At 38.9% G+C, this 17,835-nt stretch overlaps 1 protein-coding gene across 3 annotated transcripts in view; it reads right to left on the bottom strand.

Annotated features, from left to right (window-relative positions):
* DYRK1A (dual specificity tyrosine phosphorylation regulated kinase 1A) overlaps positions 1-17,835 on the bottom strand; it is a 90,551-nt gene that overhangs the window by 26,542 nt on the left and 46,174 nt on the right. For all 3 annotated transcript variants that reach the window (XM_030477849.2, XM_030477851.1, XM_030477850.1), the window contains exon 3: positions 290-495. In XM_030477849.2, the coding sequence (XP_030333709.1) occupies positions 290-495 (206 nt within the window). The remainder of the gene's footprint in view (positions 1-289; positions 496-17,835) is intronic.

Here is a 17,835-nt window from a genome sequence, read left to right as displayed (position 1 = left end):
CTCTTTCCAACTTTCCATTTGGACTACCTTTCTCCCCTCTCATTTAAAAAAATGTTAGAAGTAGAATAATCACAATAAATATGGATCAGAAACTTATTCATCCACCCATCCTTGAAGAGTCAAGACTTAATTAGTTTTCTTAAAAAAACCAAACCAAAAACCAAACACAAAAAACCACACCAAAACAAACCACAAAAATGTATGCCCTGATCCTGTAACTTATGAGTATATAATATATTTAGAGAAAGAAATATTACATTTGAAATTACTTTTTTTTGTTATCACTTACCTGGTTTGTTAACGTTAGAGGTTGCTGAATCTGGTCAGCATACGATAAGGCAGAAACCTGTTGGTCATTTATGTTCTGCTGACGACGATCACTGTACTGCTGATGCGAATGGGACATCTGTCCAGCCATCTGAAGGCCAGCAGCATGGAATGAAAACGATGGTGCAAGCCGAACAGATGAAGGTTTGCATGCTGAAGTCTCTCCTCCTGCAAAGACAATGTGAGTTTTTAATGAAGTTAATGGCTTGAAAATACCTACCTCGGCCAGCCTCCCCCTCCTACCTTACAGAGCTTATAAACACTAATAGTTTCACTGTTTCAACATACACAAGAGTTTTCATACACAACAAACCCAGAAATCATCCTCATGTAAATATTACCTAGCTGAAATGCTTCTTCCCATTTCATTGTGATTAATTATTTATTAATCATTTATTCCTATTTATCCCTTTCCTAATGTCTGTGTCATAACTCAGAATTTGACAGGGGTTATTTTCAAAGATATGAATTTTGTGTATGGATTCCATTAAAGCCAGAAAAAACACACAAGTTCTGCCTTTCAAGGTTGCTCACAGCAACTTTCTGGACTGTCTGTACCATAAGAAAAGAAAAGCCAGTGCCCAGCCCCAGCAGCTCATCTTCCCTGGCCTCAAATGTTTATGTCTTCCAAGAGACTGCTTAGCTCACTAGCCTATATTGCCTACATTTTTAACTTTCACCCTTCTTCCAACGCACACCATACTCCTAACTCAGCTTCTTGACTCCTACCACTGAGTTTTATCAAGCTACAGGTAGCAAGCACTGTAACTTTTAATTCCTTTTTGGGAAGGTGAAATTAGACTGCAAGAAGCAACTTCAAAGCAAGAGATAAACAAAACACTTGGTGTCAAGTTGCAGAAGAATGGCAAACAGTATAGCCAAAGTACTAGATTCCATGACATCCTGAAAAATGTCAAATTCCACAGGCACAGAACCTGCCACTAACTGGGACAGATCCTGCACCTCTCAGCTCTTGTTTCAGACATCTGTCAGATGACATTTCATTGGTTCATAGTCTACTTGTATCTTCATTTTTCCTCTAACAGTGGAGGACAGAGTAAAGTTCACTTTGTTTTTCTTTGTTCACTAATGAAAGTTTAGCACGTTCCACATTTAACATACATCCTTTTGGTTTTTGAATACTATTCCAGAGGGAGGACATTCTCTACATGGTTGCCATGTTGCTACAACATAAGAGACAGAGCAGGATGGGACAAGCAGTCAGGCACACAGATTAGGGTTATAACCCTAACCCTAACCCTCAACATTGCCACTGAAGGAATACATGTGGAATCAGAAGCTGAAATCTGAAAGCAGAATTACTGATAAAGACTAAATTTAGAAGCAAGATGTGAAATAATCAAGCACCTAACCAGCAAGGGAAATCCCCATTTCCTTTATAATCTAAATCTTGCAAGAAAATATAATCAGCAGAAAACAGTAGATAAATACCACCCATTAATATGACTTTTAATTTTGACTTTTCACTATTATGTTAAGAGGGCTGAAGTAAAACCGTATGATGAAATACCCACTGAGAGACCACTCGTATTTTACTCCACTGTTACAATTCAGTACTTCTAAAAGAACAAACTGCTCTGGAAAATGAACTGGTTGCCCACAGGCACCCACATATTTTCACAACATTTCATTAAATCTTTAAATATTTTACTTAAGAGGAAAAACAAAAATAAAGGGGGGAGGGGTAGGGACAGAAAACCCAAACCCAAACCTTCATAAAATAACTATGATAGATGAAAACTTTTTCTGTGTGCATTATGGTGCCTCTGGTGACATGATGAAGTATCAAGATGACCTTACAGATGGCAAAAAAGAAATTCTTGACCTAAAAACATTATAAGCCGAGTCAACTTAACACTGCACAGAAAATTACTCTAACTCTTCCGTAAAACATCCATTAAAAACTGCTTTGTGATTTTTAATGCAAATACAGATCCTAGTAAGCTCTGAAACTGTCCTCCAACATTTAAAGGTACAGTGGAAATATCAGTTAAACATCTGAGTATAAACTTTCAAAAATACTTGCATCTTTTTCTGTTTTCATGTTTCCAAGTAACATCTTATGTTCACCTATGAATAAGGCAACAGATTGTTGCCTTCTTTTTGAAATTTAAAATTATGTAATACGAAATTCACAAGTTCACATTTAAATACAGGGAGAAAATACAGGCACAGATTCCAAGGCATCACCTATCTCTCTCAAAGATACTGTGGTTCCTTTATGTATTAATGCATCTGTCAGATCATGCAAAAACTATATATATATTCTCACTACTGTGTTTTCTTAATATCTAAACTCCATTTTACTAGAGAATTAATCGTCCACCTATACAACTTGGCAAATTTAGTGTACATTTACTTTTCAAGACATACTCAACTTTATGAATGCAAGACACACCCTGTAAGAATGGGTGAATGCATGTAAGACATTTGCTGGTATGTCTACTTTTTGCTTTTTTAATTTCTGCCTATTTTCTGCTTAACCTGAAAAACAAATAATCCCACTTAGCAACATCGTGGTGATTGAAAAGTCAAAACAGTATTTAAACTGGACAGTCAAAAAATACTATTAATTCTAAACTGTTGAGCCAATGACTTTAAAAGTTTTATTTCTTACCTTTTTTTTACCCCAACCCACAGTTTCCCAATAGCATAGGAGACAGCAAGCAAGTTAGGTATCTTAATAATTTAAAAAAAAATAAAAATATTCTGCACTTGCACATGTCCCTAAAAAAAGCAGAAAGCACATATATGCACACAGAAATCCCAGTAGCAGGGAGTTCTCATTTACAATTTGACTTCACAGGACTACAAGTATAATTATCCCACAAAAGAACAGTTGTAACACCAATGTTTCAGTTCAACTTGCAACTTTCCTTTCTTGCACACTTCTTCTCTCCCAAATCCACTAGCAGGACTATAAGGCTGTAGCTTTCCTGGTCTTCCGAACTGATGATGGTCAGCTGGACCAAGTCAGTTAATTTAACAGCCATGCCTCAAAAGGGAGCTTCATAATTTGTAACAAGGCATCTGGACTGCAGAATAACAGTGAAAGCTTCTGTAAGAACCCCAGTTTGACAAATAACTTACTTTATTCATTCAATTGTTGGGTTTTTTTTTTTGAAATTCGGTGTTTGTGCTTAACAAGCCTTTACCTATCTGCTTGGAGGGAAGCCATAGACAACCTATGATGTCAATATACATAAATCACAACTGTACCCAACAAGAAGCTTGTTCTAAACCATTGCTTTGGTTTCACAGAGCAGCACTGAATCTCAGAAAAAGGGACATTATTAAACACAAGAGTCTGACTACAGTTGCATGACATGAAGACTGTTACAAGTAGGTGGATGGAAACTGGCTACCTCATATAGCATGTTCGTATACCAAACAGAATGGCATTTTAATAGTCTCTCTGAAGACAGGAGTCAACCCTCAACCGTGTTAGCAGTAAGCAAGAACTACCTGGGTCAAAAGTTTAGAAGTGTAACTACAAGGCTCCGAAAGATCAGTAGACAAGTAATTTTCACGTTTATGACTTCTGAAACTGTCACTGAAAGGGAGACACAAGAGTTCACAGTCTTCTGTTGCCAAAAGAAATCCTAGCTACCAACAAAAACAAGTAGTGTTCAGGATATGGTCCCTGATGAAATACTTGCCCTTGCCACATTTCAGACTTTGTTCCGTGATACCTGCAATCCTACCCCAGGACATCTAATCCCAAGAGAACACTCATAACTTACTATTATGAGCCAAGAAACACCTAATGACACATTAGGAAGAAATGAGGGGAGAAAGAAGAGTTGGCTAGAATAGCAATCTTGACCTCCTTTCGTTTTAGGTTGAGGAGTCAGTCAGCTATAGAAATAGGAACATTTGTGTACATCCATTAGTTGACATTCATTCACAAAACTGCTGGTGGCTGAAGTTAATTGGGAGGGCCACTAGATCAAAAAAGTGATCTACTGACCACCATGGGAGTTCCAAAATCCACAGGAGCTCGATGCCACACCACATCTATAACTTCTACAGGACAAAACTATCTAAGGAACAAGGTCTGTTCAATCATTAATCTTCCTTCCTAACCACTGTAAATTCAAATTATTACATGTTGCGAAGTACCCTGAGAAAGAAACAAAGTGACAGAAGACAAAAAGTATGTCAAGATCTCTATGCATGATGTACATTAAGGGAAGAGATTACAGATCAGAATGGGTAAATTATCTTACAAGTGGGCCTTTCCTAATGTGTTAGTTCAGAAAATGGCATAAAAAAATACACCTTTATGTATTATCGTAACCTGTTACAACCTGAACTACAAATAACATTTATTTGCCTGTGACAAGACTAAATCAAAACTTGTCATAAAGAAGGTCCAGCTACAGAAGACACCCCTTATTTCTGCCTTGAGAATTTCCTTTTTCTCCTACATTCATGAATGTAACACCTCTTCTGAAGTTAAGCTGTTCAGAATCTTCTATTTCATTAGTGACATTGCATACACAGTAGTATAAGCAAAATGTAAATGATAGCAATAGTAACTTCTTGGCTTTTGTAAATTTACTGTCTCAGGAAAGTTAACAAGTGAGGAAGAAGTCAGCATTAATAAAATGCTACACTACTGTTTGAGCAAACTGCTGTTAACTACAACCAGAAAATGTATAAAAGGGGACCAATAGCATAGATGTGATGATAGAGAAAACTTAAATATAACTACAAGTTAGGTTCATAACTCAGAACTATCTGAAAACACAGACACTGCGAAAATGGACTGCCCTAACATATGGAAGGAGGTAGGGTTTATTTCTTTAAAGTATCATCTTAACACGGCGGAAGAGCACAAGTTCAAGAATATATTTCTTTATTAGGTGAGGATGGAAAATACTTCCCTCATTCAAAATAGCTTTGTTTTAAATGACTTTTCCAAGTACCAAAGAAATCTGTATTTTGAAGTAGAAAAATACTTTACATGGTACTTATTGAACAGTACAGATGGTTTAATATAGGAAAAATTTTGGTATGACTTTGCATAGATTTTTGAAAACTCAATGCAATTTCAAAATTCAATTCCCTACCTCATCCATTTTAGATTCTGTTATTCCCATTTTGACATCAGTCTACATAACTCATTTAGACATCACCTCCTCCCAAGGTAAGCAAGTGATGCAATGCATTGCTGGCCTTCTCCTTTCAACATAAAGCAAGGCACAGATATTCACCAACTGATGGTAAAGAGTTGCTGGTGACTATGTGCCACCCTAAGAGTGGATTGCTCTTTTTGAAAAAAAAACCTGTGGTCATTCCAATTTGGTATCTAAAGAAACAAAAATTTCAACTGAAGTTTTCCCTACAGCTGGGCCATGTGAAGTGTTCTCCGGACGAGATGGACTGATGCCTAATAAATCTGGAAGCCATGCTCCAGCCTTTCCCACAGTCACTGACTTAGCACTAGCACCGCTTGCCCAGAGAAGCTGTGGATAACACATTCTGGGAGATACTCAAAGCCCAGCTGGCCACAGTAGTGGGCAACCAGCTCTGGGTGGCCCTGCTTGAGCACGGGGTAGGTGGAGCAGGTGACTGCCACAGGTCTCCTCCAGCCTCAATGGTTCTGCAACTCCGTGCCCCAAACGTCAGCCCAAAGTAACAGTATTTCTCCCTTTGAATCATGGAGTTGTTAGACCAGCTCCTCTGCCGTGTGAGACTACATCTGAAAATCCCCATAGCAATTATACGGTTTCTTCACATTTCTGTCACCAAACTCATTAAATACATAATGTGCTTCTTGAGGTATGTCTGTGACTCTCTTTGTCCCTCTGTCACAATTCTATCAAAGTATTCTATTTAGGTGTGCTCATAATGAAGGATAAAAAAGAAGACAAACTCAGACATTAAAATCATTAGAACATTAGAAATATCATAGATCAACTAGGTTGAAAAAAGACCTTTAAGATCATCATGCCAAACTTTTACTCCACAACTGCCAAGTCCACCAAGTACCATGTCACTAAGGCCCCCATCTACACATTTTCTGCAGGCATGGTGATTCCAGCACTTCCCTGTGAAGCCTGTTCCAACACCTGATCTCCCTTTCAGTGAAGATATTTTCCCAATATCCAGTCTAAAGCTCCCCTGGCACAGCTTGAGGCCATCGCCTCTTGTCCTATCACTTGGTACTTGGGAGAAGAAGTTATATTCCCTTTGTATTTCTTCATACCTACTTACCTCACAATTAAAATTGACACAGTAAGTTATAAAAGCTTGCCTTCAAGACTGACAAAAACATCTTCCAGTGCAGCAGCTGATCTTGAATTCATGACACCAGGATATAGAGAATTCTCTACTCAATAACAAAACCTTTGCAACAGCCTTAAATATACTTCAGTATCTACTGACTGTGTGCAAGATGAAGCAGGTAAAAGCAGTGAAAGTCACACCAGCGTTCTATTTCATAGTTTTAAAAGTTCAAATGTAGTCATTCCCCATGTTTGAGAACTTACCACTAACCTGCTACCTGGGCAACTGATTTCTTTTAAAATTATAACAACTTCATAGCCCCTTCTGTACCTAAGTCCTCTGCATCTGGCTTCCACACAGCGATTACTACTTCCGCAGAACACTGTCTGTTTCCTAGTAACATCTGAATCACTGTCCCCATTTCCCCACTTCTTGGTTCAACTCAACTCATAGAACAGGCAGAAATTCTTATTGGATCCATAAATTAAAGACCTGTAAAGTATGGCACAATAGCACTTTACGGCAGAAATAATGCAGAACTAAATTGGAATCAGTGGCAATATTCCTTAGGGGTTTATCCTGGACTGTGGGGTCATCTCATTTTGAAGTATGAAACTTTCTCCTCTGCACAATCTATCCTCTTTCATTCCCTGCATTGCTAGAACTTTTCTTCCTGTTCCTCAACATTTTCCCTATCAAGATCATTGTTTTGACCCTAAATGTTTTGAGTTTTCTTTCACCTCCTCTCCCTCCCACTCCATCCTCCCTTTCTCTATTCCATCTCTGCTATGGGCTATTTGGGTCATTCAGCAATGTGCAGAGGTATTCCACCTCAGTGATATGTTCGCAGCTGAATGAGAACCTGCCAGAAAATACGACCAGAGAATAAAAGTGTGAACTGCATCATTCACCACAATGGGCATTCTCATTTCCACACTTGGAGTTCGAGAGCTTGTGGGCCTACACCACAGACCAACTATGGTAGTTCTTAGTACTGCATATGACTGGTTCAGACTTCAAGTATTTTATTTCCAATCCATGTTATGCCACCACAGATGAAGGCATCCACCTTCTTGGTTTTGTTGTGGGTAGGTTTTTTAAAATTTAAATTACAGAATGTGAAAACAGCTAAATGTCTTTTAGAAGAAAATTCTGTATTAGTTAAGGAGCTCTACAGTCGTCTTCCTTCACATCAGATCCACCCTTTTTCTGCAAAGTTAATTGTTTTATAGAGTTCTGGTCAACTTCATTTTTCAAAATCCATGCTTCGAAAAGTTCTCAGTACCAATAAGCATTATATGATACCTCAGATATTACACTGAGTGTACCTCTAAGAAATGAGTCTGGAAAAGTGAGAAGACTGATCTCTGCATTGCTTTAATATCTGACCACATGTGTTGTACTGCCACATCCTAAACCAGGGAGCAACAAACACTTGTATCTTGAGAATTCTCTGTTCAAATAAACCCACATTTAAGACAAGCTAGACCTACCCAAGTTCTGCCTAAGAACACTAAATGCCAAACACTTGGGATTTTAGAGTTTAGAATAATCATCTTTTAAGCAAAAAGCAAATGACAACCTGAACTCTAAGTGAACTACAGCTCTACTGAAACACTGCTTTGCCCATTGTCTTCATGCATTGCATTTAAAATGACCACATGAGAATGTAAGGGTACATGGACCTCACTCAGCTTGCTCTGGAATGAGGAAAACGGAGAGAACCCAGGGAACAAAGGGAAATTACCTGCAGCAGCTACTGTAGAACAAACAAGTCTGTTATAAATATCCCACACTAGTTCCTCCAGAGGAGGAGGAACTATATTATTGTGGAGGAATTATATTATTAAGAATGGCTACTTCAGAAGCTATTCTACAATAACTATTCAGTCAACTTCCTTGTACAGAAATGTCAAACGCTACTTTCTCTCAAAGCAAAATTAAACCCTAAACTTAGAAACAACCACCCTGTCAAGTAGGCCAATACATGCAACCCACAGAATCCTCCTGCTTGTGCTCCTTCCTAATGGACAGACTTGCAGAGAAGACGAAGTGCTTAGAAGGTGATTTAAAATTACTTCTGGGTGTTGTCTTTCCCAACAGTTTGCAGATTTTTGACATGACTTGCCTGTCACGTGTCTGGCCGTATGGCAGAGACAGAGCAAGAAGCCTGCAGAAAAGGCAGGTCAAGAGTAGGTTTCATTTACTGTTCTGACACTGTTGTGCCTGTCTTGGCTATCCTCTTCCCTGGATGAGCTGCAGCAGGAGGTGGACTTTGAACAGGACTTAGTTGCATGCACTCACTTTATTGCTTTTGTGCAGCAAGGCCTGTACTCAGGGGACACTAGTTCCCCTCTACTGTAGAAATGCAGTGGCTAAGACCTGCATCAGCGAGAAATAGTGGTGCGTATCTCTCCCTAGCCACTTCAAAATCTGGTACCACAAAAAATAAATGCCACTGCTCACTATAACCCTCCCACAACAAGAGAAGGAGATTTCTAAAACTCATTAGCAACTTATGATTTCATCTACAGGCAACATTACATAAATCTGTGTTTTGTTAACTTATAAATATGAGTATAATCTGGAGAATCTTAGAACTACGAAAATTTTGAGAAAATACTTTTTTTTATAAATGAAGCCCCAGATTAACAAAATTCTCCGATAGAACCTACAGGAAACACAAGCACTCTAACTTTCAAAGCCAAAATCTGAAACTGTATGAGAACTCTGCTTTTACATTTCTATTCTTGAGAAGCAGGCTGCCTAAGAGTACGTCTGAAAAAGACCTACAGCCCCACAAGTAAACAGTGCACAGAAGTTCTGAAACATCAGAATACTTCCGCAGTTTTAATTCAGTGCCTCTATCTAAATAAGTTATAATACCATTTAGTTACATGAACACCCTATTTATTTTAAAGGATGGAATGGAAGTAGCACTCGCTGAACAGGTTGCCATATAATAGATCTTTTTATTTGCATTGTATTTAACATAATATCTCTTGACACTCCTCAAACTGTGCTCCAAATAGAATTATGACTCTCTGCATATACATTCTATAGAGTAGTCACTGGTTTTGTATCCATGTCATTCACAAACATCAATTTCCTTCTGCAGTAATCTTACAAGACTGGATTTTACCCTGCTCTACAGAAGAAAACCAGCAGCTTCTCACAGAAGCCACCCCTGTTGCCCCCCTGCTGCCAAAACCTCGCCAGGCAAACTCAAAACAGGGAGACGTAGGTTAAACACAAACGGGTCCCATGATTTTAAATTTCTAATTTTTTATATGTAGAATTTGAAAGACTTTACAAAGACAAGGAACATAAAACTAGTAGGTAAATGTGTTTTGCAGAGCTCCACCAAGGAGCAGCTTTACAGGTTAGGTTTCAAGAATTTGGGAAAAGTAAACCAAATCAGGGAGGGCTCAAACAGGTGTTCATTTCTGTTTGCAAACAAAACCGAAGAAGAAGGGGTACTTGATTAATGTTGGACTAAGAACTGAAAAGCAACAGTTCTTTAAAGCAACAGGGTACTGACATAAGAATTACTCATATCAAACAAAAGATCCATGCAAAACAGTGTCATGTCTCTGAAAGTAGCCAACAGTAGTCATCTTGGAAGAGAACAGGGTGAACATACAGCAGTAGGCGCCCCACATATTCGCCTAGTCTCCAGGCCAGGAATTACACGAAGCAGAGCCTTAGTGAGTAATACATACATAGGCCCTTAGTGACATGGTTTAGTGGTGGACTTGGCAGTCCTGGGGTAACAGTTGGACTTGATGATCTTGAATATCTTTTCCAACCTAGTTGATTCTGTGATACATGTTATGCATCCTTTTCTTCCACGGACTTTCTGAACCACCTTTTGCATTTCAGGTTTTAGGATCCAGAAGATCGAAAGGCAACAGACTCCACAGCTTACTCACAAGTGGCATTAAGTACCACCACCTTTTGTTTGTTGTGAACTTGCCTTTTTCACCTGATGGCCTCTGTTGAATAGTAACAAAAATTAAAGCTGCCCTCCTGCAAAGAAGCAATGATACTGACATGAAGAAATGACTGAGGCTTCACATCAGCAACTTTGTTTATTCTACTGCTGGGTGACATGTTTATTATTTTTTTTTTAAGTTCCTTTTTGACACACTGCCTTCATGTGATCCTCCAAGAGAGGATATTCTAGTATTCGGAGAAGAAGAAACATTCTCAACTGTGCAACTGTATACACACCAACATATTTATTATTGAAGGGTTATCTTTTTCTAATACACATTTAATATTCTTCAGAAGTTTTCCTGCCACACTGTAACTCTGTCCAACTCTTCATCATAAACTTGTTGCTTGAAAAACACTGGTCAAATTCAAGGAGTTTGGCTAACAATTCAGCCCAACATGGTATTTATATTATGCCAAATGAGTAAGTAAAATCAAACAGCTGAGCAATCAATACTTGATCATTGAACATTGAAAGAAGAGGACATTTGCTTTAAAACTATATATATATATATACACACACTATTAAAATACTCAAAAGAGTAAAACACTAGGATTTTTCAGAGGACACCAATGCTGGTGAAAATGTGTCAAGGCTAGGGTTTTGATACTTCCTTTTTATCTCCCCCCAACAAATTTAAGTTTCTTTTATGATTTTATGCCATTAGTCTAAGCTTATGTGGTTTATAAGTTTTCTAATTTAATTAAAAGCCCGCCATTTAAAAAAAGGGACTATAAACACGGAGGAAAACAGAGATCTACTTTTTTTATGATCACAGTGAAAGTTCATAACAGCTTTTAAAAGAGTAACAAAGAATGAAGTGTGAATACTATTCCAAACAAAGGTCTTAAAACAACTACTTAATTCCAACTATGTAAGCATATTTCATCTAGGTGAAAGGCCCACACCTGTCCTGCAGTTCCCAGTGCAACCTGTGAAAAACACAAGTACAAACAGAAAACACCGTTTATACAGAAAGTTCTGTCAAATTCAGTAAGTAAAAAAAGTGTAAAGGAGAAAAATACTTTTTAAATCCTGGTAATCTCATAATACAGACAACTGGAATTTAGTGACATAAAGTTCAAACTGACATGATTTTATGAAAGATGTTCCATTAAACACGCTATGAAAGAATCTCTACACTCGCATTTCAGAAGGCTTCGAGCAAACTCCACTTGAAGTACATACAAATTATATTTTATCTTAGTTTTTAGCTTCTAAAAAGCACTATAAATCACAGTTTCCCTATTAAAAGGAAACATTTGCTTTATTCGAGAGCAATTAGATTTACTTCTACTCTCAGTTTTCTGAAGGGTTTACTAAACAGTCAAAAAATTTTAAATTCCACCAAGGTAAAAATCAAATTTATTCATATGCTGCTTTATAACAGCAAGCTTTGGTCTTCATGATGAGCGCAACTTGCAAATGGCTGCAGACTATCACTCATCTGAACTAACGTGCTCCAATCTTTAGTTCAAAAAGCAGAACTTGTTTAGTCCTAACTACAAGCATTAAATCATGAAAATGCTGTCTGTTCTCTTGCTGTTAAAGTACCAATTAATCCAAATTGGTGAAAATTAAAAAAATATTTCGTGCACGGATGCTTTTAAAAAAATATTACACATAAAACAGTTGCCAAATGGAACCACTTTTACTAAAATTCCAGTTCCAACTGAACTCAAAAGGATTCCGAATCCTGACACCAAGGTTATACCTGGTCAAAAATATTCCAGTGGAAGTAATTTCCACCATTACTAGTAAATGCTAGGTGGAATCAAAGCTCAGGCATATTTGTACCTATGCTAAGGGAAGGCAGGGGGAAAAGAATTGAAAAAAAAAGTAAAGAAAGAGAACACGGAACCGATGTAGATGGATTTACTCAGTTAAATAATTCATTAACCTTACAGTCAGTTTTACTGAGTCGGACAGAAAGAATGTGAGTAGTTATGCAAAGACAAAGAAAGCCCACAATTTGGGCAGCTAAGGAAGACAGAGGGAGGGATTGGGGAAGAGGACTGAAGAAGGTGAACTAGCCCATGACTGAAAAAGCAGGTTTGGAAAACAGAAAGAAGGGGAAAAAATAACAAAATAAAAAAATAAAAAAAAAAAGAAAGAAGAAAAAAGAAACAGATGCAGATTCAAGCAACAAAAATATTTTAAGATCAGATTTCCCAATATTCTTAGGCAGGAACGATATACAGGACACACAAAAAAAATATCCAGTCTGAACTGTTACAGCTGAGGTGGGGTTTGGGGTTTTGCTGTGAGGTTTCAGTTTTTGTCGTTGGGGGGTTTCCTGAGGGCACTGGGGAAGACATGTGAACGCACCATTTTTAAAAGGCAAGTGTGTGTTCTAGAAATAGATTCTTCTATATCCACACCAGCTACAGACACTTATCTCAGATACAGAGGTTACTGCATTTTAGAAAGTACTGATATTAAATCTGACTTTATTAACGTTCCACAGCCACGCTTTCCGCATATATCTGGTTCCTTCAATACTCTAATTAAAAGAACGGGGGGGTGGGGAGGGGGAGAAATTAGGTGGGAAAGGAGCGAGCACAGCCCCCTTCCATCCGCGCGGCACTCTTTCGTGGTCTGAAGCTATTCCAGCCAAGATTTTTCTGCTAATGAAGGCGGTGTACATCTGCACACGCACCCTGCACACACACGCACTGCACACACACGCCCATCGGTACCCCCCCGCAGCGGAGCGGAGCTGAGCGGGCCGGGCCGGCCCTGCGAGCCTGCGCAGCGCTGACACCGCCCCCCCCGCGGGCGCCGCTGCAGATCATTAACTGCTCATTTATCACCGCCGCTCACCAGGCAACACAATGCAGCAGCGGCACGGCGCGCGGAAACCACCCCGAACCCCCAGCAACAGCGCGTAATTAGCATAGCCTACCACCAAAACCCCGCCGCCGGATTGGGCGAGCTCGCCCGCCAAGTGGCCAATCGGCGGGGGCTATGCAAATCGCAGCCCTCAGTTGCCAGGGCAGAGCTGCTGCCCGTTGTCCAATCGGAAAACGCGCAATAAACAAGAAATGCGATTGAGCTTTGTCACATTTTCAAGTTGCTGTTAACACTTTCAAGTTTAAAGCAAAATTAGCTCCATCTACCGAGGATTAGACTCCTGTTCTACATTTCACCCCCACCGCAAGGGCAAGGCGATGCAGTCATGATACGCGGGGATTACACCTAAGCGCTGCATTAGGATTTAAACTTCCCTTCCCGCAAAATAGCCCTGCTCCGGGACGGCCTCGAGAACGCCGTCCGCGCGGAGAGGCGAAAATAGCCGGAGAATGTCGCATGCGGGCGCTTCCATGTGTAATAGCGCCCTGCTAAAACGCTTCAGAGGGCTCTGCACAACAGACAGGCTGAAAAGCAGGAGAGTTCCCGGTCACTGCCTTAGTTGGATCACCTTGTGAAATTATCTGGGCTGCTATGCTCTATCAGACAGTACGTGCTATTTATCATACAGCATTCCCTTTTCGCAGGCACCAAATTGCTCTTTGTTTGCTTTTAAGGAAGAGGAAAAACACTAGAGAACAAACGTCCTTTATTATATACCCCACCGACAGATTTTAAGTAAATTAATTTCAGTTCATTTGTCCAAACTGAACATAGGAAACGGAAGTATCATACGAGAAATAAGCCATTTTTTCCCCCACCAATTTACAAAATTAAGCTCATCTAGAAGCACATTTGTCACTAAGTGTCTGTGCCTGTGACAGTGTGAATACACAGGGGAGTACATCAGCTACTGACCATCACCACTTCCAGCACTCCTCAGGAGGTTCCCTTCCCACACGCACAGATGTGTGTTTTGAAAACCGGCATCGCTCAACCCCCGTCAAATGAAGTCTCTAAATGCAAAGACTGACAGACTTACTCTGGAAGCAATTGTCTCTCTCTTCAAAAGCAGAACGCAGCCGCACAGCTTCTCTCTACACCGTGGCGGACGCAAGTGATCCTGTGCATGTTTTACTTCACGTTCCACAGCCCGACGGGGATGTGAAAGTGCTACTGCACCTCACTCACCTGGGAGGCTGGTGGTGGCGTGTTTCTGGTTCTCAAGGGCTTGTGGAAGGTGCCTGACACTGGCAACCGACATCTCCTGTCCAGGTACACACCAGGTACAGGATATGAGCAGCAGCAGCAGCAGCAGCAGCAGCAGCCGCCACCCCTGCGCCTCAGACCCTCAAAGGACTCTGACACTATTCTGCCCACTGCTCGGCTGAAGGAGGGCTACGACTTTCTGTCAGCCACTAACCTGGGTCACTGCTAAAGAGGAGACGGGATCTGTATTTCTTTGTCAATCCCTATGACACTCAAAACTTTTCCGATCTGAATCACAGCTTTCTAGAAGTGCCCAAAATGTCAGTTCCACAGCCTGACGCTAACAGAAATCAAAGTTTTACTGGCTCCCTTGTTTAGAAAATTTAACAACTTCAGTTTGGAAATCTTAACAATAGTAAAACTACTAAAATATTTCCTTATATGGCCTAAATCACATACAATTATCTTCATATGTGCACTAACCCCTTTGACACATACAGAAAATCAATTCTGTCTATTCTTTATCTCATGTTAGCTTTTTAAACTAAATTACTGCTTTTTGATTTATGCTCATCCAGCAAACCTTGTAACAGTGCGGCAGCAGCAGCAATAAGCAGCAGCAGAGTGTTATCTGACCACAGGCTTTCAAGATTTTCCAAGCAATCCAGCCTGGGCCAGTACTTTGCAGCACTAATCCTTCTCCTAGTCTGCTCAACTATCCTCTCAAAGTAATACTTTTATCAGCAGTTAAGCAAGAGTTTCTTGTGCTGGTGCAGTGCCTTCTCTTTCCCCCACCTCCAAAGAGAATAAAAATAACATTACTTACAATTTTCAGTTTACAATACAAAACTAATTAAAGACTGACTACAAATTGCCTGCTACATGGCAACACATCAAACCATACAATTGGTATAAGAGGTGAAAAACACCCAGTATTTTGTACCTAACCAGTACCTGTGGCTAACAGCTAGCCTAACGCCTAAACTTGACTTTTCAGATCCCACATGCATTTCTAGCTGAACAGAACTAAGGTTAGCATAAATATCTGAATCATTTTTAATGCTCTCCTTTAATCCATTGTACAAATACATATATATATAAAAAAGGAATCTTTTCCTACGCACAGAAACCATCAAGGGAAATAGAATAATTCAAGTCATTTCCCATTTGCAGTTACTGAGGCACAAGATATATTTAAACAGTTGGTAGAGAAAAAATGGAAAGCATCTACCATATCAATGTACAGCTAGCATGCCAAACCATTAATGTAAGAGCTAAACAAGGGATGAATACATCATGTGCAATAGTCTCACATGATATAAATTATTCAATACCTGACCACAGAAAACAGCTTTCAGGAGAGAGGGGGAGGATCTGAAAGTACTTTTGTAGTTTGAATAAATACAGTATTATGAATTGACGCAAAACCTTTCTAACTCTACTCCACAAGTCAAACTTTTTCACCATGCTATGTCAATCCCACTTGCATTCTGATGCTTACCATAAAGGTGGATTCATCCTGATACACTGCTGAAAATTTTAAAATAAAACCATCTGTAAAAATGAAATTACTTTGTACACAGGCAAGCATGTATTTTCAGAATTTATGCCATATCCCCTCCTTCCACCTGCAGAATTTGGATAACGTGTAGCCCTGCTGATATTGCAAGTCTTTTTCCTTTACTAATTTCAAACTTAATTAACACTTTATTTGGGATTGCTATACTGGGGAAAAAAAAGTTATATTATTGCAAACCTAAATCACCTCAAACAGAAGCCTTTTGTAGACTTAGATACACATATAGAAGGCTTTTTAAGTGACCAACTGAAAAACAACGACAAAGAAATTTACTATTATGAATTACACCTCGATTATGGGGAATCTGTTGGGGTGGTGATTCCAAGGAATGCCTTCAATGGCTGATTTCATATATGATCTTAAAATAGCTAATTCCACTCAAACTGAAGTTTACAGTACATGCTTAGTTTTGGCAACTAACACAGCAGTTATGTTGCATTTGGAGACAGGACACTGTTTTTATCCTCTGTATTAATAACAGAAGTTCAATACAGTTTCTAAAAACCTGAATACTCAGAAACTCCTAGGCATGCTGTCCTTATTAAACCATATTATAGTTCATAAACATAAGATTCAAAAAGATTTTTTCCTCACTCCAAAGTAGATGGGAAGCATCAGAACTATTTTTTTCCTATAAAATATTCACAAGCTGTAAACTGTAACCAAATAATTTTCCTGCTGTGTTCTCAATGATTTGATAACTGGTATTCTAACACGAGCATTTTACAACAGATGTCTCAAGCCAGTCCTTACTTCCTGACGAACTGCACTCAGACTTCTTAAGCCATTAAACAACAGATCATTCCCCAGTAAAAAGTTGTAACATTTCCATATCTAGCTACTGCTCATCACAGAACATTCCAACTAAAATCAGAAATAAAACCAAGCTTTCACAAGTACAGTGAAAACTCACTTACTTGAAAAGCACTTACTTGAAAGACCAATTTCCTGCCTTTGTAATAATTTTTGTGTTTAGTATACACACTTCTAAGTTTAAGTAATTACTTCTTATGATTTGTTTCATTTTGAAGTACTAGCTTTCAATGAGAAAAACACTCATGTATGGTTGAATACATACTTGCAACTAGCAACCACCAAGAGACAGTGATGCCAGGTTTCATGAATCCAAACACCAACATGACTCCAAAGCAGGACTCACTGTAAATCGCATTTATTTCTCTCAAGTAGCACAAATTTAAGAACAGAAAAATTAAAACAACAAAAAAAAATCACCAACAAAACAAAAATAAACTGTATTGCTATTCCTTCAGGATAATACTGTAATTCAGAAAATTATTTTTGAAGTGTAACTCATACATTTCCTTCAAATGCTTTACTGTTTCTGGTATAAACTAAGCAGTATGTATAAAAAACTTACAGCTCTTACTTTTTTTTTCCCCCAACACCAATAATAATGAGTGACACCATTCAAGTACCAGAGTTGTGCAAATTTAAAACCTTTAAATTTTGTCTACATCTTCAGCTACATGCATCTATAAATCTTACTCCCAGGTTACAAAAACTCTGCAGGCAGAGACTGGAATTCACGTTTGTCCTGACTGGGCTTCTCCTTTCCAAAAAGTGTTACCTCTCTCCTCTAGGGACAGAAGATGCATAA

The sequence above is a fragment of the Strigops habroptila genome, chromosome 2, assembly GCF_004027225.2.
Source record: "Strigops habroptila isolate Jane chromosome 2, bStrHab1.2.pri, whole genome shotgun sequence".
In the NCBI taxonomy this organism is placed as follows: Eukaryota; Metazoa; Chordata; class Aves; order Psittaciformes; family Psittacidae; genus Strigops; species Strigops habroptila.
This window is presented reverse-complemented; position numbering and strand designations above follow the sequence as displayed.